The sequence below is a fragment of the Rattus norvegicus genome, chromosome 4 (genome assembly GCF_036323735.1).
Source record: "Rattus norvegicus strain BN/NHsdMcwi chromosome 4, GRCr8, whole genome shotgun sequence".
NCBI lineage: Eukaryota > Metazoa > Chordata > Mammalia > Rodentia > Muridae > Rattus > Rattus norvegicus.
In genome coordinates this window covers 148250725-148274172 of record NC_086022.1, presented here as the reverse complement: position 1 = coordinate 148274172, position 23448 = coordinate 148250725, and the positions used below count along the sequence as shown (strand labels likewise).

The following is a 23448-nucleotide window of genomic DNA, read 5'->3' as shown; positions in this document are numbered from 1 at the left end:
CCAACATCATCTTTGGTTGTTTCTACTTAAGGTAAACAAAAGCATGTGGGAGTGCACAGAAAGCTGTGAGCTTAAAGGCCAGGAGGATCTAGTCTCAAACCTTAGCTCAAGTGCACATGTATGTCTGTGAGCAAGTCCTTCATTTATCCCCTGCTTATAAAGTGCCTAATGAGTTAATACATATATGAACATTAATATCAACCTTGGACTTTTTTTTTTTTTTTCTTTTTTTCAGAGCTGGGGACCGAACCCAGGGCCTTGCGCTTCCTAGGCAAGCGCTCTACCACTGAGCTAAATCCCCAACTCCCAACCTTGGACTTTTAAGAGGTTAGTGGAGTTACACATAACAAATTAAAAGACTGCATGGTGGGGTTGGGGATTTAGCTCAGTGGTAGAGCGCTTGCCTAGGAAGCGCAAGGCCCTGGGTTCAGTCCCCAGCTCCGAAAAAAAGAAAAAGAAAAAAAAAAGACTGCATGGTGGCTGTGAAACAAACTGACATCCATGTGTCTAGGAAACTTCTCAAACAGGACGCTTCCACAGAGCATATTAAACATTCCTAAACCATTCACAGTGTTGTTCCTCACTTGTTAGGCCTTTTGTGGCTTTACATTGTTTGTACTTTTTATTTCTTAGCTATGTTTGCGTGCATGCCACAGCACATGTGCGGAAGTCAAACAACAATTTGTGGGAACTGGTTCTCTCTCCACCATGTGAGTTCTGAGGACTAAATTCAGGTCAGAAGGTGCGACAGCGGTACCTTTACTGGTTGAACCATCTTATTTACTATATTTTGTCTCTGGGTTTTTGAGACAAGGTCTTGAATGTAGCTTAGCCAGCCTCAAATGTATACTCATCTTCCTTCACAGCCTCCCAGACGCTGAGGCTATAGGTACGCACAACATCTAGGTCACTGAGTTTAAGGTCTGGGGTAAAAAAGGAGAAAAGCCGAAAGCAGTATATACAAAAGAATGTCATCCCGAGCAGTGAAGTTCAGGCAGGACTGCAATCCCAACACCAAGGGCACCAAGGCAGAGGCCAGCCTCTGCTACCTAGTGAGGCCCTATGTGAAAAACCTAAGGCAGGGGCTGGTGTATTCTAAGATACAGTGAGATCAAAGTACCAAAGGGAGCAAAACACAGGGTAAAGTATGTAGAAGATAAAGAGAAAAGGCAGCCATGTGTACAGCAGCAGTAAGGGCTGTTCTTCTTTGGTTTCTGTGGCTATGATAAAATACTCTGATGAAATTAATTGGGGAGAAAAGGGCTCACTTGGCTGTGGTTCTCCAGGTCATACTCCATCATTGAGACAAATCAGGGCAGGAATTGAAAGCAGAAGCCACAGAGGAGCACTGCTTGCTGGCTTGCTCTCTAGCTTGCTTCCTATTCATGCTCAACTAGCTTTCTTAACGGGCCCAGCCCACTTGCCTAGGGATGGTGCCACTCATAGTGGACCCATCAATCATCAACTAAGACAATTTCTCACAGCCTGCTGCAGGCCAATCTAATTTGAGCAATCTGTCAACTGAGGCTGCCTCTGCCTAAGGGATCCTACTGGTTTCTAGTGGGAGACAACAACCAAGAATTTAGAGACCAATAAGAACTCTGCTATTCGGGGGTCATTCTGAGGCCAAAGAGACTTCATTTGCCTCTCATTTGCCTCTCTTCCCGTTTCTTCAAAGCATGCAGATATGAGGTCAACCTCATTCTGACTGAGCAGTCATAAACATTTGTCGAACATCCCAATACCTTGTCTACTTGGCTTTTCCCAGACGGTGCCACGTCACATTCTGAAGTGTCTTCTGTGAGAAGTGTGTCCGTGCAGGATGCTGTGCTGCTATCAGCTTTCTGTTTCTTTCCCCCTGTGTTGCAAAGAGAGAATAATCACTCAAGTAATTAAAATGCACATTTTGCCAAATAGGGCCCTCCAAGAAAGGAAGTCGAAATATTATGATTGGAATTACACAACTTATGCACCTTCTAAAGAAAGATTTGACAGCAGGTCTTGCTAATCACTGTAGAAGTACCACTCACTAACCAACCATGTACCACCAGCACTCTGATCTTCCCAAATATGAGTGCCACCATACATATAACCCATGAGGTTAATTCAGTGTGGCACAGATGGGGACAAGAAAGGAATACTCACCGGTCTTTCCCTTGTGTCTGCTTTTTGCAGCAACAGCAGAATTGCTCCTAGGTATCACATCTAAAGTATCCAAGTCAACGCTTGTGAAAGGTGGGACATAGTCTGGGATGACTGAAACAGAGAAGGAGTAATGAACACCAACCGCAGATCCACATCCCCATCACAGATTTCCAAATCACCACCTGCAGCAGCGAATGCCTGTGACATGCACCTCCCCCGTCACTCAGCAGATGTGGCTCAGGCTTAGAGAATACAGTGACTGATGATGATTAATTAATACAGAGCCATTTTCAATAACGACATGGAATAACCAACCAAGCAAAAAGAAACTAAAAACACCACTTAAAAATCCAACGATATTAGCAGTTGGTCACTTATCTTTTTGTTTTATATTCCATTATTTAAGATGAGAGTCTGAGGAAGGCTTCTTATTTTCCCTACAGAATTAAACTGGAACTTTGGGGTTTTGTCTTTGTTTTATGTCTGTCTATCTGCCTCTCTAGGACAGGATCTCACTCTGTAGCCCTGGATGGTAGTGAATGCACAGAGATCACATGCCTCTGCTTCCAGAGTACGGAGATGAAAAGTGAAACACCACATTCAGCCCTAAGCTAGCACTAAAAAAATTTTTATTAATGTGTGTATTTTGCCTGCATGTATACCTGTGCACCACATGCATGCTTGGTACCCTGGGAGGCCAGAAAATGGTACTGAACACTGGAAATGGAGTTGCAGACAGTTGTGAGCCGCTACGTGGGTACCTCGCATGAAACCCCTCTAGAGGAACAGCCAGTGCTCACTGCTGAGCCATCTCTCCAGCCCCATAAGCTAGAAAGAAGGAAAAGGCCTTCGTCTTTACTGCTGTTCATGACTATATTTAAGAAGAAAAGGTTGCCTGGCCACTGAGGCAAAGGCAGGCAGATCTCTGTGACTTAGAGGCCAGTCAGGTCTACAAAGTGAGTTCTAGACAGCCAGGGCTACAGAGACACCCTGTCTCAAAAATAAATAAGTAAATGTATGTGACGCTCATCTCCTCAGCACGACTCCGAGGCTTGTAGCATGGCCCTTCTTACCTGCCAAGTACTTCTCTAGGATCTCCTGAAGCTCCACAAGGTCCTTTAGCCGACTAAGAACCTTGCCCTTCATCTCAGGAGAAGTTTGTTGGCAGAAGGCATTCACAACCTGCAGAGTACAAATCCTCTTCCTATGTGGGCATCAGCCTCATTTGCTTTCCTTCCCCAAGGATGAAAGGTTCTTTTACTGCACTAAATATTTTTTTAAATATAAAGCATTGGAGCCTGGTATGGTGGTTTATGTTTATAAAATTTCAGTAGTTGGGATGCTAAGACAGGAGCACTACCATGTATTTGAAACCAATCTGGTCTACAAAAGGAGATACAGGCTATACCCATTTCTCCCTGAGACCAAAGAGTGAGTGGTAGTCCGTAGCAACAGAACAGTCTTTCTCGCACAGACATGAAGCCACTGTTTGGAGAAGTGGGAGTGCAGGGCATCTGAGGAACCAGCTACACAATGAGGGTCTATGCTCTCTGACAGGGACGTCAGCAGGTCAGCAGGTCAGCAGGTCAGCAGGTCAGCAGGGGTGGGGAACTTCCACTGTAGAAGCACAGGCATTGGTGCTTCAGGGAGATGTTCCAGGAGTTTGTGGGAGCCAAGAAAATCGTTTTATTTTGAGAGAAACTACAGCCGTAAGTGAAACACTCCAGTAACTCTGCTCACCTCTCTGAACCAGTTGAAAGTTAAGAATGTGAGTGAACACATGAGTGAACGGTCTTTAGCAGACATGGACTCCAGTTTCTCTCCAGGTTCCAGGTCAGGGAGGAACAGGGGACAATCTGAGAAAGAACAAATGTCCCACCAACCTTTAGGTTAAGAACACAGGTCCTAGCTCCCCAGCTACCTACCTGTCACCTTAAGCTCTTATTTGAGAGCCAAGCTTTATTTCAAAAATCCTTCCACTTTAGTGTCCAAAGAATACAACCACACTCTTTACCCATCTTGGCACCTATGGGAGCCTACTGGAAACAGGACTTCTAAGAGGCAGGTATGTCTGGAAGGCTATGTGGCAAGGTCCTTTTTGCTGGCTATTACCAGGGCCCCTGGAACCAAAGAGAGCACACGGCTCTTCTTAAGATTGAAGGTGTTTATGCCCGAGACAAACGGAATTCTACTATTTCTTACGCATATAAATAAAACAACAGAGGGGTTGGGGATTTAGCTCAGTGGTAGAGCGCTTGCCTAGGAAGCGCAAGGCCCTGGGTTCGGTCCCCAGCTCCGAAAAAAAGAACCAAAAAAAAAAAAAAAAACAAAAAAACCAAAAAAAAAACAAACAACAGCACAGTGACTCCTGGAGGCAAACCAAACGGAACCAGAGTGATTCAGGGAACAGAATCTCAGATCCATTGAAACAGCCGCATGGTTCATGCCAAATTCCTAAGAGGTCTTCCTGCAAAGGCCATGGGTCACAAAATGTGTCATGATGCTGTGCACCTCCCAGATTTATAGTAATAAAAAGTAAACACATACAAGTGGGAGAAAAATAAAAATAAAAATAATAATAAAGGATATGTTCACCAAACAGCATTCAGCAACAATTACAAGCTAATGCCTGGCTCCACACAAGCTCATTTGATTGACACTTCATTATTGCTGCAATTCTCATCTGAGGTTAGAAATTCCATCCCACACACATGAGGTACAGGCCTGGCCCCTGCCTACTTTACCACAAGAGCACAAAAGAAGGCCCTGAGAACCGCAACCATACCTAAGAGAGCATCGATCTCATCCAAGTTTCCGTTATGTTGTCTTGCCACGCAAAGTCTCAGCAGCCGGAAATGGGAAGCCAGGCACAAAGGAGACATTGATCTAGGAAGGAAGAACCCACCTCAGGGGCCACACTTAGTACCACAGTCAAAGGAATCCAAAACTACAGGTACTCGCTCTTGTAACTAAAGAGAAGCGGCAAGTAACTCAGTGATGCCCAGCAGATAGCGAGCTACACTTGGAGGAGGCAAAGGGTATGCGAGCAGCTGTGAGGCCCCAGTGGGAAGGAGGGGGTGACGGAGGCAGAGGCAGCCAAGGATGCCCATGAAAAACCGCAAAGGACAAATAAGCTGGTGCAGTGTGCGCTGACTCTCACAGGCAATGCGAACCTCAACCCCAGGGAGCAAGAAAAAAAGAGGCCTCTGGCTGCATCCTTCTGCAGCTCTCGATACAACCTTTCTTCAAAGAATCACTTTGATGTAAGGACCCCACACATTAAAAGAACTATGAAATGGGGCTGGAGGAATGGCACAGGAGTTAAGAGTGCTTACAGCTCTAAGAGAGAACCCAGGTTCAGTTTCCAGAGCCTATATGATGGCTCACAACTACTGGGAACCAACACATTCTTCTAACCTTCACGGCCTCCAGAATGCATATGGTGTGGATACACGCACTTTGGTATTCATACACATTAAATAAATAAGTCCATTCATTAATATTAAGAGATTGAAAAAAGAGAATTTCCCATGAACATTCAAAATACCATCAGATGGAAAGCAACTAACTTCTGGCTTGATTCTTGTGAAGTCACTTGACTGACATCTTTTGCAAATTCCTGAAAGAACAGTGGCAGGAGGTTGATGACAATGCCATCTTGAGTGTTGCATTCTTCCAGTCCATAGAGCGCTTTCACAGGAAATGGAAAGTCACTGAGAAGAGAACCCAAAATCTGATGTCCCCACTGGGAGGGAAACAAGGCCAAGTGGGAAATCACTAGAACAAACCAACTTCAATCAAAACAATTTTAGGAAGCAGCTATAAATAAAGAGAACAGGTGGGGACCATTTTAGCAATTCTACAGCTGGGATACAGGATGGTGGGGGTGGGGGTGGGGGTGGGGTGAACTATGGTGGGCAGACTTGGGGGCAAAAGTAATGTGAAATTTGTATTAGCCACTGAACGGATACAACCTCCTGACTAGTAGAGCCAACCTGGAAGGTAAACAGCACTCACCCTTCTGGAACAGCACAGAAGTCCACCACAAAGGCATCTTGGAAATCATTAAAGATCGTCTGAGCAACCCATTCCTTCCAGTGCAAACAAGAATGGTGTAGTGAGGGGTATAGTTGCTATAGCCCTAAATAAGCTGCCATTAACCCTTCTAAACTACAGGCTTCTCATTTCTTTCTTTTTTTTTTTTTTTTTTTGTTCTTTTTTTCGGAGCTGGGGACCGAACCCAGGGTCTTGCGCTTCCTAGGCAAGCGCTCTACCCCTGAGCTAAATCCCCAACCCCCAGGCTTCTCATTTCTAAAGCAGAAATAGTAACACAGACCTCCAATACTGTGACGAAAGGAGAAAATGCACCTACAGTGCCTCACTTGGTGCCTGGTACAGAAACCAACGACCGCTCACCTTTACCATTATAATCATTGTTATGTGGAGGAGCCCCAGGAGAGTCCACAAACTGGGACTCTTCCCAGCTAGGATCAGGACGCCCAGGATGCTCTGTTTGTACACCACAACAGAGAGAAAGACTTAATTGTGCCAAAGAAGCTCTGATGCTTTGTCACTTTAAGAAAAGACACTTGGAATGGGGTTTTAGCAGCTCACCCCAGTCATCCCAAAACTGGGGATGGAGAGGCAGGAGGACTACAGCTAGTTCAAGGGCAGGCTAATCTTTATAGAAGTTCTAGTCAGACTGGGCTACACAGTGAGACCTGTCTCCAGAACTGGCTCCTACCTGCCACCCCCAAAACAAGACATTATTCTTACCAAGGTTTTTGGAGCCAACTTTCTTTCTTGGATGAGGTTGGCAAATTCATCATAATAAAGAGAAGAGGCCCAAGGAGAGTGTTCGGTGCAGGAATGAACCAGTTGTAACAAAGAAGTCACCTGGAAGAGATAGAAATAGCCGTGACTCTTGGGCTGCCAACTCTGAATTCATCTCCACACTCAGTGGTAAGTTCTTTCTCCAATCTCACTGCCATAAGTTAAGTGAGGCATCCCTGAACCTCTTCTCTAGTCTGTCTCTTTCCAAGCATAGATCATAACCAAAGCCAAAACCAAAGCTGGAGTGACACCCTTAGGCATGGACATTAGGAGAGGAGAAGAGAGACAGCATAATGAAGAACACTGCCATGTGTCCTACAGAGAACTTCTGAGGAGTTATCAAGGCAAGATGGGCATGGTGTCTCACGCCCGTAATCCTGGTACTTAGGAGGCAGAGACAGGAGGATCCTACAAAGTTCAAGGCCGGTCTGGTCTATATAGTTAGTTCCAGGCCTGGGCTACATAGCAAGACCTTATCTTTAAAAATAGTTACTTGAAGATGTTTCTTAAACAAGATACACAAAATACTCCAGTCACTCAGTGGTAGTATACATCAGGCCCCTGCTCATCCCAGCATTGTGAAAGAAAACTCACATCGCTTCCTAGTAAAACAACAGTGAGAAGCCTCGAGCCTTGTGCACTGGCACACTTCTTACCACGTCACAGAAACTTACCTGTGTGTGCTGTTCACTGCTCACACTGGCGCTCCTCTGGGTTGAATTAGATGGCATAGTTCTAGGAACAAGGAATTTTAGTTTAATTTTGTAATATTTTATAATAATTGGCAGTAAGTTTAACAGTCTTGTTTTCTTTCAGATGGAAATAAAGGTAAAATCTCATGAAGGCATGGAGGTGAACTCTGTTCATCCTAGTGAAGCACAGTTCCCTCATTTGTTGAGACAGAGTAACACTAGGTTATGTCTATGGCAAACTCCAGGGTGCAAGTGATCACTCTGCCTTTGTCCCTTGAATTCTGAGGCTTTTGCAGATTAGTAAGACCAACTAATACGTATTTTGAAGGGCACACTAAATTAGTAATGATAAGAGAGTCTCTTTTGTTTTCCTGAGACAATAGTCTGACCATGCTACCCAAGACAGCTTCAAACTCCTGCCATCAGGTGAGTCTCTTTCCATGTACCCAGATAAAGAAAACATTTCTTCAATATGTAGAGTGTTCTGGGCATTGTCCTAGCCACTGAATACTCTTAAAAGTCTACAATGTAAGAATAATTAGCATTTCACAGTTTCGAAAGTATAAAGACAGAGTAACTCACCCAAGGTCCTTAGGTGAGCTAGGATTGGACTCCAGACAAACAGTATGGATCAGCAAATAAACTCTTAACCAACACACAAAAGGCTCTTCATATTTTTCCCCCTTCCTTTCTTCTAGCTGTTATGCTGACTCTAAGAATGTTTCCTAAGCTCTTAGAATTCCTGACGAAGGATTTCTGAGAAGCATACTGTCAGTTTTCAATACAAGTAAACTCATAGCAAGTGAGGAATCCACGCAGAAAATTTATTTCTACTAAACATGAAGCTCCAGACAGAATTAATGCAGGTAGAGAGAGCTTAGGTCAGAAGCAGATTCTAAAAATTAATTTTAGAAGGACCAAGGTTACCCTCTGTGGAAAGATTTCCAGCACTGTACCTCTGGGCAACATTATGATTAATAACTATAATGTAACTCTATAAAAATTGCAATGGTATATATAGTTAAGATTAGAAAGGAATGGGCTGGAGAAAGGACCCAGCAGTTCAGAGTATGCTCTTCCAAGGACCTGAGTTCAATTCCCAGGACCCACATCAGGCAGCTCACATCTGCCTGTAACTCCGGCTCCTCTGACCTCGGTAACTGATACCTCTGGCTTCCATAGGTACCTGACTCATGTACATATACCAACCTACAAAAATGTAATTGAAAATAACAAAAATCCTAAAAACAATTAGAAGAGAACATGGAAAAGAAGCCAGACATGTTTACTTCTTCTCTTATAGTTTTAATATCTCTATTAAAATAATGTTACAAAATATAAAGTATGCAAGGCTGCACCAGAAACCAACTCTGCACAAGTACCTGTCTTCTGCCATGATGCCGGCCATGGTGACTGCACCGATGATCCCAATGAGTTTGTACTTGAACACAGTGCTAGAGAGCTGCTTCCGGATCACCAGGTGCATGTCATCCTACGATGAGATAATGAGGTGAGGACAGAGAGAGACTGTTCTGGAGTAACAGATCGAAAGGACAAAATCACTGTTGGAGCTAAATTCCATTCTCTAATTCTCATGTAGAAGATAGAAAATCCACAGACCAATTATACAACGCTCCTAGAACAAGGTCCACATTCCACAACCGCTCTTAGTGTTGTCATGGCAGCTGCTCTAGGACATAAGAATCACTGTGGGATGGTCGTGCAGCTAAAATACGAGATACAATGAACGATTTTTAAATATATCGATTTTGGGTGTATACCTATGTGCAGGGCAGAGGCACAGAGGTCAGTGGGCAATTTTTAGGAGTAGATGCTCTCATTCCAAAATGAGGACATGCTGATCAAATGAGGATGTTTTCACAGCTGACCACAGGTTACTGTGCAGTTCTGACACAACCCTATGACCCACTATGCAGACCACAATAAACCATTCAGAAATGAATTTAAGTTGGTCAGTGGTAGTTTACACCTTCAATCAGCACTTGGGAAGCAGAGGCAAGCAGATCTCTGTAAGTTTCAGGCCGGCCTGGTCAACAGAGCAAGTCTGAGGACAGCCAAGGCTACCCAGAAAAACCAAAAAAGAAAAAAGAAAGGAAGTAAGGAAGGAAGATTGAAGGAAAGGAAGGAGGGAAGGAAGATTGAAGGAAAGGAAGGAGGGAAGGAAGGGAGGGAAGGAAGAAAGAAAGAAAGGAAGAAAGAAAGAAGAAAGAAAGAAGTCTAACTAAGGAAGCAGAAGATCACATGTTAAATTCTATAAGACACTGCTAGCTGGGTGTGGGGCATAACTCTGAAAACAGAACTTGAGTTTGCAGCCAGCTTCAGTTACACACTGAAAAATACTCCTGAAAAGAACTAAGTAATAAGAAGATATCCTATATTCTTGGGTTGGAAATTCATTATTGAAAGATGAAAACATTGTTCAAGGATTTAATGTAATCCTTATCAAAAATGCAGCTCCAGTTTTTGCAGAAATAGGAAATGTTGTGCTTTCCAAGTAAGAACGTGAAACGGTATAGCTGTTCTGAACAATGTTGGTAGCTCCTCAGATTGCTAAACTCAGAACCCCGAATACTTCAGCAACATTATCTCTAGGTATACACTCTACAGCTGGGGCCGAGGCTCACATGTGGACCTGCACATGATGCTCAAACAGCATTGTCCAAACAGCTGAAGGTAAAAACAGCCCACAGCCATCCTCGGGCAATCAACGAATGAGAGAGAGATGGACATGAAATGGACATTCAGCCACAATGAGAATGAAGGTCTGACGTGCCCTGTAGCCCCGAGAACACTGCCTGAGAAAAGACAGCAAGAAACACTGTGTGATCCTACATGTCTTACCAAGGCCCCAGGAGAGTGGGCGGCGTGGACTTACTGTCATATTGGGTACCTTTCTGTTCAGAATGACAACTATTCTGAAAATGAATATTAATTATAATTTCAATTTGTGAATATTCTCCATACCACTGATATACTTAAAAATAATGAAAATAAAAAGTTTTGTATATATTTTGCCACAATTCAAAAACAAAATATCAAAGTAACTGTGTATTATGGATATGAAACAGTTTGCGAATACTCTGCTAAATGAGAAAACAGGGTACAGCACCAAGAAGGGAAAGCCCAACAGAGGTAATAATAAATTTGTGAAAGTTCAGGACTGGGGCACTGATGGCCTCAGAGCTCAGCCAGATGCCTAGAAAATGGGTACTGTTGATTGCACACCTCTCCATACACACTGAATTCTGTATGTGTTTATGTGTGTACGTGTGTGTACGTGTGTGTACGTGTGTGTGTGTGTGTGTGTGTGTGTGTGTGTGCGCCACCTAGTCAAGACAATGTTTACACTAAACAAGGTGCTGGACTTCCAAAGTCACAGCCCAGTATGAATTAGTGCCACAAAGTGGCCCTACAGCTGCAGGAGGTGAGTTATGATCCCAACCCAATAAGCTTTGCTCCTATTGATACCCTGGTAGCTTTCTTCAGTGATTCGTGACTTCAGAGGAAAGCCGGACTAGGTGAAGTTCAGCTTAGACATCTGGTGTCTCCACAATACTCCATACAGAATCTGAAAAGCAAGGCTTAGTCTCATGGTTGGCTGACTACAGGTTCAGGCCCATCTTTACTCCAACAGACTAACTCACTGACAGGCTGGGATTTGTTGTCCAGACTGAACTAGTGGCAGAAATTCACCTAATTCTGTTTCCCAAGAGCTAGGAGTAAATATCCATGACTCACTGTTGTTAATTTTATTGTTTAGACAGGGTCTTGCTAAAAACCACCTTTGACTCCACAGGGTAAACCAAGGCAGGCAGTGAAGGGGTATGACGTTGGCAATTGGGGTCATGCTGATAGCAGCCAACTGTATCCCTGCTGACAGTGACAGGTGATTTACTGGGTCAGTATTACTGATGAAGTAAAACTTATTTATCTGGAGCTGGTAAGAATGCCCAGTGAGAAACTCTCAACTCTTTTAGCTCTTAAGTTAGAGAGTAGGTCATGCATACACAGGTACATACATATACACACATATACACACACACACACACACACACATACTCTGGCCAGGCCTGACCACCTATTTCACAAGTGCACATGTATACCTACATATTCACACATATACCTACATATGTATGCACACACATATAGACAGACAGACATGTATACAGTTGGTGGATGAAGCAGAGCCAACAGCCACACTTTATTTTTTCTCTCAGCCTTTTTATACCTTTAGATAAAAGTTCTCTATAAAACTACCTCATGGATAAAATGTTACACAAAAGGGAGTTACAGAAGGATGTCAATAGTAAGTTCAAAGTAGAGTTTCATTCTGTAAGCTCATTATAAGTTCAAAGCAACAGTTTCACATGGCCTTGCCTTATCATAGTGCATACTGTGGCTTCATCCTTGGATCTGACCTAGCGTGAATGTTTTTCCTTGATAGAGAATCTGTCCCAAGCCTATTTTTCTTCTTAGTGCAGTTTATGAAAGCTCATTATATTCCTTATCATGCAGCCTTTACTTACTATTTTATGAGGATGATTTTAGCTAAAATCATCTCTTTAAACTTTCTTCCTAAAATTATTTGAATCAAATCTGGAATTCTATAAAGTCATTAATTCATCTAAACAGCATTAATACATGAAAGTTCATCTTCATGTTGATCTGCAGGAAATCTGCCCTGTAGAGTGGGCTGATGCCCAGGAATCATTAGGCTATGGAATAGTGGCAGGAAAGGCGTCTCAGCAGTGAGAAGCGATCCTGGGACAAGGTCTCTGAGGCCATGCATCTCCAGAGTGCACCCGCTGTAGCCATGCAAAATGGTGGGCTATCTCCAGGAAACTCACCTGCTTGCCATAGCCTCTCCTAGATGGCTTCTATCAGGGCCTCACTAGGAAGTAGCCTGAACTATGTATGTTGCTAGGTAGCCCAGGCTGGCTTGGCACTCACCAACATTTAATTTTTTTATATTGTGAGACAGGGTTTCTCTATTTTGTGGCTGCGGCTGTCCTGGAACTGGTTGGTCAGGTCGTTTCTACTACTCCACAGGCTTAGTCTGGCAAATTTCAAACAATGAGGTTTAAAACATCTTACCTGGATATGGTTGCTGGTTCCGGGCTGTTGGCTAAATGCTAGAGTGCTGAGAATACAGAAGATTTTTCGTATTTGTTGAGGGGACATATTTTCCAAATAATCTAAAATGCCCTATGAAGTGGGAAAAATGTCCAAAATGAGGTAATTAGCTAACATTTTTCTCTATTTAAATTGAATCATTTCTCTGTTTAAATTTAAATTTTTCTTTATTTAAATTTAAAAACAGTTGAATTGCATTAACACTGAGATACCTGCCACAGAAAATGATTTGATAATTGTCAGAGCAGATGTTACCTTAATAAAAGCAGCGTTGAGCCTCATGGCAGAGGCGTTTAGCACAATCAGCTCCAGGAGGACATCTAATGCAGCATCAACTTCAGCCTCATTCCCACTGCATACATGGGTTACTAAAGCACCAACCACTTCCTACACAGGGAGGTCAACAGGGCAGCATGAAGCAAAAACATGACACGCCCATTCTAAAGGGTTCATGCTCACGGCCTTTCTAACCTCTACCTTACTGTCTATTATCCAACTGCCATGAGCATTGGCTTCAGGAAGCCGGTAACCACACAGCATAACCACACTACCACAGTTATCCTGGCTCCCCGGACCTCACTCTCCCAGGCTGGCCTCAAACCCGTGACTATCCTGTCTCTCGAGTATTAGGGTGATAGGGATGTCAACTCAGTCTTGACCTTCTTTCAGTGACACTATCAAAACCTCCTGAGTCTGCTCCTTGGTGTGGCCATCTGAGTACGTATCCATAAGTTAAACTTCACTCAAGTTGTGGCTGGGCTTAGTGTACATTAAGATTTCTTGAAAAGACTATACTTAAGGAGCTGAAGGTCTTACAAGTTTTGTGAATAGAGTACAAGTCAGACTGGATGATTCCAAGAATATATGGCTTCCTCAGAAACTTCATTCAGATACAAAACTCCACACACATATGCACATAATTAAAAAATAGTAAAATAAACGCTAAGTTCAGCTGCTTGAAGTGCGACACATGAGCAAGATCTCAATGATTTTAAACCAAACTTCAGCTCTCACAGTGGGATCCTATCTTACAGCTTCAGGACAGAGACTAGAAATGAGTATTTTCTTGGTCTATGCAGCAAGATCCCGCACTGCAGGCCAGTCTTGCTTCGAACTTCTGTTCATCCTCCTGCCTGTCTCCCGACAATCCATTACACATGTGCATCTCTATGGCTGGCTTGGAACTGAGTTTTCCAAGCTGTTGGTCAAAGGTATTTCCCCTCCCATGTTATCTAACCACCCTGAATATAACATCCAAATAAATGCTTCAACATACCTGCTGGCAGTAGGTATCAAAAAACTTAAAGGCATATTTGCATAGAAGACTGCCAAACAAAATTATCCTCTGGTCTTGGGAGTGAAACAAAGTCTGAGCCAGCAGAAGGATAGATGGGCAAATATCCTTAAGAACCTGTTAGAGGAAGAAAGAGAAGACTAGGAAAATGTTCTAATAGCCACCACTACCACCAAAGAAAGCAACTGGTGGGCCTCGGGGCATCAGGCTGACACAGCTCTCCTGCCCTCACACGCTGCTCTCTAGCCTTCATACGATGCACCAAACCCAGAGCCTGGTCCATGTCTGACAGACACTGGACCACTGACTTACAGCTCCAACCCCAGCTCTCACCTAACTGAAAACAACAAAACAGGTTTTTTGTTTTTTTCTGGTGGGTACTCTAGGTGGCCTAAAACTTTGTAGTTACAAAAGACGAACTTGAGCTCCATGCTTCCACAGCCCGATGCTAGTGAGTCCCCAATGTACTGCTATTTATAAAAGGAGTCCTAATTGTACCAAAAATACCTTCACCATTCTGATTTTTCCTCTAAGGATCAGATTCCATAAACAGATAAAGAAATACCTTTGGAATTAAAAAAATTAAATGATAAGCTTATTACATGGTTCCTACTTGTTCAGTTTGGAACTACAAACTAGACTGAATAGATAGATTTCAGTTTCTTCAGTCAATCATACACCTCCCCAGGTAGGCTGTTCTATTTCAGTTATGATTTAAGTTCAGTCTATTATAACATTCAATGCTACCCAAATTGAGTAGTGTGTGTGTGTGTGTGTGTGTGTGTGTGTGTGTGTGTGTTGGTGACCATTTGACCATGTGGAAGGAAGGCAAGGAGGGCAAAAGTAACCCTCAGGGTTTTTTAGGAGCCATATTCATTTTTCTTCCTTCCTTCCTTCCTTCCTTCCTTCCTTCCTTCCTTCCTTGCCTTCTCCTCCTCTACCTCCTCCTCCTTTTTTCTTTTTTGGGACAGGGACCCTCACTGAGACCTGGGCTCAAGAAATGCTGGGTGACCAGTTGACCAGTGAGCCCCACGGACATGCATATTTCCACCCCCAGTACTGTGATTACAAATGAGTGCCAACATGCTCAGTATTTTTATGGGTGCTGGGAGTAGAATTCAGGACTTCATGATTGTGTAGCAAACACTTTACCAACTGAGCTACCTCCCCAGACTTCCAAACTAAGTTCTTTAAATAACTGTTATAAGAGAAGGTTCCATCAACAATATAATAAAGATAGACATTGGGGCTGGGGATTTAGCTCAGTGGTAGAGCGCTTACCTAAGAAGCGCAAGGCCCTGGGTTTGGTCCCCAGCTCTGAAAAAAGAACCAAAAAAAAAAAAAAAAAAAAAAAGATAGACATTGAAGGATCCAGAGTAAATGAGTAAATAACGTTAGTAATTCCATCTTCTTTACTGATATTGTCATTTTCGAAACAAAAGGCAACAACAAAGAAACAAACAAAAAACCCAGCAGGTGGATGGATCTCTATGAGTTTAAGACCAGCCTAGTCTACACACCAGATTTCAGGCCAGCCAAGACTACATAGTGAGACTCTCATAAAAAAAAAAAAAAAAATCAAAACACATTAAAAAAATTATATTAAGGCTGGAGAGATGGCTCAGCAGTTAACCGTGCTTGCCATTCTTCTAACAACTCAAGTTGGGTTCCTGGCACCCATGTCAGGTAACTCACAAACATCTGTAACTCCAGTTTCAGAGGATCCAATGCCCTCTTCCAGCCTTCAAGAGCTCGTACACACATGTGGCATATACACACAGGCACATGACATAAACACATACGCAAAACCAAATCTTTTTTAAAAATCCAAAAGGCAAAAGAACTTGAGTTAGAGAAGTTCAAAATAAACTAACTTCATTAACATCTTCCTAGAAGGATAAAAAGCCATTTAGGCTGGCTCATTAATACCATCATCTCAAGAAAGCCGTCACTCTACTGCTCTGAGACATGCTGAGCTTCCTGTCAAAGAGCAATAGTAGACAAAGGCGTTTTGAGACTTCTACATGGTGCAGAAAATGTCAACCTATTATCTTCTCAGCATCTCTCTACCTGCAGCCACCACTTCCTGCTTATCTCACACTTACCAAGCAATGTGTAGAGAACGTACTGTCAAGGAGCTGTTCTTGAATGCAGTCTGACTGAATCTTGTTTCTCAGAAGCCTCTCAACGCCCTTCTTTGTCTGAGTGCTGGTTCCATAGATGATGAGCAACATTGCCACGTCCAAAGCCTGTCAGAGAGCAGCACACCAGAGCTCAACTACTTTCTACTAAAACACAATGACAACACTCGCTTGCTCACTCCACACCCACGGAGCTCAAATGCCATTACAAAAACCAGAAACACTCTTCAGAGAAATAAAGTGTAACCACTATTATCCTTTGGTAGTTCCTGAAAAAAGAAATCAGAATGTTGAGAACAGTGATATTAAAATAGAATGTTGAATAATTTTACATTTGTTAAAAACAAATAGACAAAATCATGTGACAACTAAATTATATATTTTTAAAATTAGGAAGATTGCTTTATGAAAAGTTACCAAGACTATAAATCAATATGAGCTTAAATAACTTATAATTATTTTTGAAATATAATAGAGCTACACAAACCAGAAGAAGCCAACCCATTTTTGCTTGTTTATTTTTTTGACACAGGGTTTCTCTGTGTAGCCTGGCTGCACTGGAACTCACTTTGTAGACCAGGCTGGTCTTGAACTCCAAGATCTTCCTAGCTCTCACTCCCAAGTGCTGGGACTAAGGAATGTGCCACTACTCCCAGCTCAGCAAACTCGCTTTTAAAACAGAGTAAGTCATTTCTGCTACATGGTGATGATGGTGAAGGAAAAATAAGAAACCTGCACTACACGAGCCCCAGTAGGATTCTACTTAAAGACAGAGTGAAGACTGTACACATGCATATGCACACATTTGCACTTACAGGAGTGCGCCCGTGCTGTGCACGCACTGCTTTCCAAAGGGGATATAGAGACAGCACAGCGCTTAAAAGCACTTGCTGTTGCTCTAGGGACCAGGGCTCTCAGGCCACAGCCCCATGTAGGATGACTCACAACACCTATAATGCCATCTCCAAGGAGACCCACTACACCATGCCTTAAATCCCAGCACTGCGGAGGCAGAGGCCAGCGTGGTCTACAAATGGGTTCCAGGACAACCAGGGTTGTTACACAGAGAAAACTGGTCTAGTAAAAAACAAAAACAAACAAAAAACTGTTCAAAGAATATATAACTTATGTTTATACTATGTTCTGGCTTGCAAGTCTAAAAATTAGGTATAAAGGTATCAAAGGGTGTGAATTTACTTTTTGTGTAAAAACAAACTGGATTATCACCTGCCCCAAGATTATATTCAAGAAATCATGGTAGCAAATGCCTGTCATCGTAGCACTTCGGAGTAGGAGTAAAGGTAAGAGAGTCAAGAGTTCCAGGTCAATTTCACAGCTACACAGTGAGTTTGAAGACGGTTAGCTGAGACCCTGTCTCAAAAATCTTCATTTTTCTACTGTGTATCCTATATCATAGAAACTTTTAAGACTGTCATCTAATAATAGGACACTCAATTAACAAAAAAATCCCACAGAAGGAGAATCATCTTCAGTTTGATAAGCACAGTGAGTTCAAAGCCATCCTGGATTGCAGAGTTTCACAACATACACCCACAGACACACATAAACAGAACAATACACATAAACACACAGACAGACAGACACATACAGATACAGACACAGACACAGACACACACACACACACACACACACACACACACACACACACACACATACAACAGAGTCAAAGAGAGACGGAGAAAGACATAGAGTGGGAGATAGATCCAGTACCATTGCTTGTCCTACAGTGGAAAGTCTAACCTACTCAAGTTAGGACTACATAGTAAAGTAAAATCAAAAAGACAACTCCACCTGGTGGAAGAAAGGCCAACCAGACTTAGGACCTGAACTCATGACCACGGTCGGGGACAGCCTTTTGGACTATAACTTCATATGGGTAAAACAACCTCCGAGTCTACTGAACACTGTGGACTACAGTCATTTCAGAACCAGTCACAAGGCAAGTCACCCCACTCTGGTTGTCTTCTCCACACACCCAACATTATCAGAGCAGCTACAGAAGGACAGCTGCAGGAACACAAGAAGAAGGCAGGACAGCACAATAGGCAATGCAATTCTTTAATTCAAAGGACAAGAGCATTTAGTACCTTATGTTCAGCCGCTGACTGAATGCGTTCAATTGCCTAGAAAAACAAGGGCCACGATGTTATATCGTATGCATGGAGAGTGTCCATCTGCTTCATTCCACATATCCTGCTCACTTGCACGTCATGATCATTTATACTTGAATGACAGTTTTAAGACTTAGTTCATCTCACCTCACACATCTGTCACTGACTGACACTCATGAACCACCTTGATGATCAGAGTTGCAAGGATCTTACTCACCTTGATCCAGGCTTCTGAAATGGTTTTCTCGTATCTAATGGCTGACTTTATTACATCAAAGAGGAGAACAATACAGTCTTTATCACTGTTTTCTTGATTTCCTGAAGAGCTACAAACAACAAAGCAGGAAACATTATTTTTCTACGAATCAGAAAAGATCTTATAAGATCCGAATTTCTGTTATTAACTAGAGGTTCTGGAGCATGTCCCCACTTATGCAAAATATTGAAAAACTTGCACCATAGATTGTGTGGATTTGAATGGCTAGGAAAATGTGTTTCCATTACAATACATAGCTACAGACTAAACCTCAATACACAAACACACACACAAACTTCACAATCCCCGTTGCACTGTATGTGAATGTAGCCTTGCTACCAGAACTTGTGGTTTATTATGATCTTATAACTGCCCTGCCTTCAGGATGAAAGGAGACTATGATTATGCAAGGAAAGGAATGGCAATTGCAAACCGCTCCATACCTTGCTAATCCTTTACTTTTCAACTTGCTTTGGGAAGCCTGAATTCGTGACGGCAAGGTAAAATGCTGGACGTTCAACTTCTCCCGCAGCTCAGCAATCACCTAGGGTAAGTCACTGTCAGTCATATATCCTGCTCACCCTCAGCGGACAGGCACAGCCACTCTCTCACTGGAACCTTAACAACCCCACAATACTGAGGAAAACACCTGACCTGTAACAAAAGGCACGTTAGCAGCCTGCATGAGAACAGTTCAAGTTCTTCAGAATGCCACACCCTAGACCCTAGGTTCACTTGAGCCACAGCCACAGGGCAATAGGAGATGTCAGCCTGCAGCAGCGTATGCTGAGGGACCAACCAGACTGAGCTGTTCTCTCCAACAGCTCTCTGGAGTGATCAGGGTAGGAGCTAATAGCATACCTCTAGTGAAGTGCTGTCTGTCACAGAATGAAGAATGAACTTTACTATCACAGGTAAGTCCTCTAGACGGACAGATGACAGCTTGCCCATCACCAACTGGCGGATCTAAATATAAAAAGCACAAAACTCTTCACTACTCAAACCCAATATAGACTTACCAACAAAATTAGAAAATTCATTTTGCTCATTTGATTTTCTTAATGGTAGTTTAGGGGAAAAGTTCTTTTTCCCTAAATTACAAACTTTTATAATTATAAATGTCAGATGTTTCTAACACAGACAAGTGATAAACGTCAAACATCTTCAGCCTCACATTCCATTCAGCCTGAGCTCACAACCGAAAATAGGAGAGCTCACTCCTGCTTCCCTCACAACTGACCCCGGTGAACTTACTGTGGATTGTGAACAACCCTGGGTTTACGGATGATGGAAAGCTAGCTCTCTTCCAGAATAAAAGTATGTTATTTAGAAGGGAACCAAAGAGGAGTGAAGTAACTGCCGAATAAAAACCAGCTAAATTCCAGAACCCATATATATATATACACATATACATATATGTATATATGTATATATATGTATATGTGTATATATATATATATGGTTTTTTTAAAATATTTTTTTGCTTTAGTTGCTTTGGTGAGAAGTGTTCAGGTGCTGGTGTTAGTGAGAGGCTGTGGGAGTTAGCTTTTGCATTTATTTATTTATTTATTTATTTATTTATTTATTTTATTTATTTATTTTTTTTTTTTTTTGGTTCTTTTTTTCAGAGCTGGGGACCAAACCCAGGGCCTTGCGCTATTTAGTTATTTATTTATTTATTACATGTAAATATACTATCACTGTCTTCAGACACACCAGAAGAGGGCATTGGATCCTATTAGATGGTTGTGAGCCGCCATGTGGTTGCTGGGAATTGAACTCAGGACCTCTGGAAGAGAGGTCAGCGCTCTTAACCGCTGAGCCATCTCTCCAGCCCCAGAATGCTTATATTTTAAAAGCTACAAAAGAAGTAAAAATATACTGTTGTTTTCCTTGAGGGTTTAGCGTCCCAGGCTGGCCCTGAGCTCCCTATGTGGCTTAGGATGGCCTTGAACTTCCGTTCCCAGCATGGCTGCTTTGGAGACAAGCGCATCTCTGAAGCTCCTAGTAAGTTTCACGAAGTGAGACACCTATCACCACCACAAAACATTTTTTAAAAAGTGGACAGACCTGAAGAACACCTGAGGTTGTGATCGGTGTTCCACAGGTACACATACACACACGCATGCATATATACACGAACATGCACAAGCTTACCACTTAAGAGATGAGAGTGTAATTCAGTGGTGAAATGTCTGCCTAGTGTTTGTGGGACCCTGGGTTCGATCACCAGCACAGCGAAAAACAAAACAAAACCCAACTAAATTGCATTGCTTAAGCCAAGCCTGGGGAATCACATGTGTTACCCCAGCACTGGGGAGGCCAAGGAAGGAAGATCTTGAGTTTGAGGCCAGTTAGGGCCAAATGGTCAGATCATTTGAATTGAAAGAAAAAAGAAGAAGGGAAAGAAAAGAAAGAAAGGAAGGAAGGACAGATGGATGGATGAAAGGAAGGAAGGAAGGAAGGAAGGAAGGAAGGAAGGAAGGAAGGAAGGGAGGGAGGGAGGGAGGGAGGGGCTGGGTTTTGGCTTAGTATTATAGTATTTATAAGGCCCTGGTTTCTGATCCCCATGATGATGATGTGCATGCGTGAGTGCGTGAGTACAACATAATACTTTAATATTTGTGAGCATAGTTTCAAGGTGGTATTTTCTTTCATTGTATATGATTTCTTCCTATTTCTGGAAAGCAGGCTCTTCCCTACCTCAGACAGGAAGTTTGGGTCAAGTCGGAGACTGGAAAAGACATCCAAGATCGGAACAGTCAGTGAAGTATTCTGCACCAGCAGCTCACTGTTAACAAAAAAGGAAAAGCTGAGTAATGGCTTGAACAGAACCAGGCAAGGCATAACCTGAGAAGCTACTCCTTAGAGTAGAGAGGACAAGACATACAGTGACCCCCTGGACCTGAGGTGGATGCTCAAGCCCCTTCTAGGAAATGGCATAGCAATCAGCACATGACCTAGCCATCCACCCACACACTGTCTGTTACTTCTAGGGAACTTATAATACCTGAGGCAATGTAGAAGCCATGCACATAGTTGCCCTGCTGTATTGTTTGGGGAATCATAACCAGAAAAAGTCTGTACATCAGAGCATGTGCACCTCTGTGTAGCCCTGGTTGTCCTGGAACTCACTCTATAGACCAGGCTGGCCTCAAGCTCACAGAGATTTGCCTGAGGTTGACCTTGAACTCCTGATCCTCCTACCGTTATTCCCAAGTGCTGAGCTTAAAGGCATTCTCGACATTGCCCAGATAATTTTTACATTTTGAGGCAGGATTTAGTGTATCCCAGGCTGGCCTCAAACTCACAATGTAGTCAAGAATGACCATGAACTTCTGATCCTCCTGCTTCCACCTTCTGCCATCACAGCTGGTTTATGTAATATTAGGGAATTAACATACTTTGTACATGTCAGGCAAATACCCTTAACAACTGAATCATATACCCAACCACCTTTCATGTGTGATTTTGAGCCTCATGTACCCCAGACTGGCTATGAACATCCTACAAAACTGAAAAGGAACTCTCAAATGCCTGTGGGGTGTGTGTGTGTGTGTGTGTGTATATATGTGCGTGCATGTGTGCCCATGTGTGTGTGTGTGTGTGTGTAGGTATGTACATCTGTGGGTGTGTGCACATGTAGGTGTGAGTGCATGTGTGTGCACACACATGCATATATGGCATAATGTGTACCACAGTGCATATATGGAAGAGAACAACTTGGCAAGTCAGTTCTCTTCTATTATATGGGTTCCAGTGTAAAAGTTACATCATCAGAGATGAAAGGCAAGCACCCTTAGGTAGAGTTACCACATTAGCCCTAAACTTAGCTCTTTTTACACTGCTAGTGGAGGCTCTATGAGACAGTCCTGCAGTGTTTACCCACCTGAGCTCTTTCCCCACATTAGCATGCTGGGAATCCCCTAGGATCTCAGGAAGGCTAGTGATGAAGTCATGTTGTAAATTCACTGGAGCAACACTGATCAACTGCATCATCTGGGTTGTGAGGTCCTGCAGGGAGAACATTATTAGAATTATAGCACATTACACAAAATAAGCACTCCTTATTCATGAAAATACAGACCTGAAATTATCATGTATACATCATGACCAGGATAGACTCAAGTTCAAATTTTAAAGTAAGAGGTAAATGGGAGCTGGGGAGAGTCCATTCAACAATAAAGTGCTTTCAATTTCCAGGACCTAGATAAACGAAGCCAGGCACATGAAAATGCACTTGTGATCCCAGGTCTGGGGAAGCAAAGGTAGGTAGACTCCTGGGGAGCACTGCATAGGCCCCCTATATCAGGCTATTTGGCAAGTCCCAAGCCACTGAAAGACTGTTTTAAAAAAAACAAACCTGAATGTTGCCTGAGGAGTAACATCCAAGATTGTTCTCTGATCTTCAGATACCAGCACATATGCATATGCGCACACCCACCATCCATACACACACACACCAACCACACACACACACAATCCATACACACACACACACACACACCATCCATACACACACACAATCCATACACACACACACCATCCATACACACACACACCATCCATACACACACACCATCCATACACACACACACACCATCCATACACACATACACCAACCACACACACACACACACACACACACCATCCATACACACACACAATCCATACACACACACACCATCCATACACACACACACCATCCATACACACACACACCATCCATACACACACACACCATCCATACACACACACAATCCATACACACACACACACCATCCATACACACACACACCAA

General features: G+C 42.9%; 1 protein-coding gene across 5 annotated transcripts in view; it reads right to left on the bottom strand.

The window, feature by feature from the left end:
* Window positions 1–23448, bottom strand: part of Fancd2 (FA complementation group D2) — a 64403-nt gene that overhangs the window by 24863 nt on the left and 16092 nt on the right. For 3 of the 5 annotated variants that reach the window (XM_039107635.2, NM_001001719.2, XM_039107636.2), the window contains 20 exons: window positions 22537–22661; window positions 21351–21438; window positions 19509–19613; window positions 19091–19191; window positions 18609–18717; window positions 18368–18403; window positions 16224–16367; window positions 14101–14235; window positions 13080–13211; window positions 12786–12896; window positions 9053–9162; window positions 7653–7713; window positions 6922–7041; window positions 6163–6236; window positions 5715–5858; window positions 4931–5031; window positions 3886–4001; window positions 3219–3327; window positions 2146–2256; window positions 1746–1858 (listed from right to left, as the gene is read on the bottom strand). In XM_039107635.2, coding sequence (XP_038963563.1) covers window positions 1746–1858; window positions 2146–2256; window positions 3219–3327; window positions 3886–4001; window positions 4931–5031; window positions 5715–5858; window positions 6163–6236; window positions 6922–7041; window positions 7653–7713; window positions 9053–9162; window positions 12786–12896; window positions 13080–13211; window positions 14101–14235; window positions 16224–16367; window positions 18368–18403; window positions 18609–18717; window positions 19091–19191; window positions 19509–19613; window positions 21351–21438; window positions 22537–22661 — 2145 coding nt within the window. Of the gene's footprint in view, window positions 1–1745; window positions 1859–2145; window positions 2257–3218; window positions 3328–3885; window positions 4002–4930; window positions 5032–5714; window positions 5859–6162; window positions 6237–6921; window positions 7042–7652; window positions 7714–9052; window positions 9163–11159; window positions 11466–12785; window positions 12897–13079; window positions 13212–14100; window positions 14236–16223; window positions 16368–18367; window positions 18404–18608; window positions 18718–19090; window positions 19192–19508; window positions 19614–21350; window positions 21439–22536; window positions 22662–23448 lie in introns of those variants that run through there. The other 2 variants (XM_063286087.1, XM_039107637.2) reach the window with 2 other exon arrangements.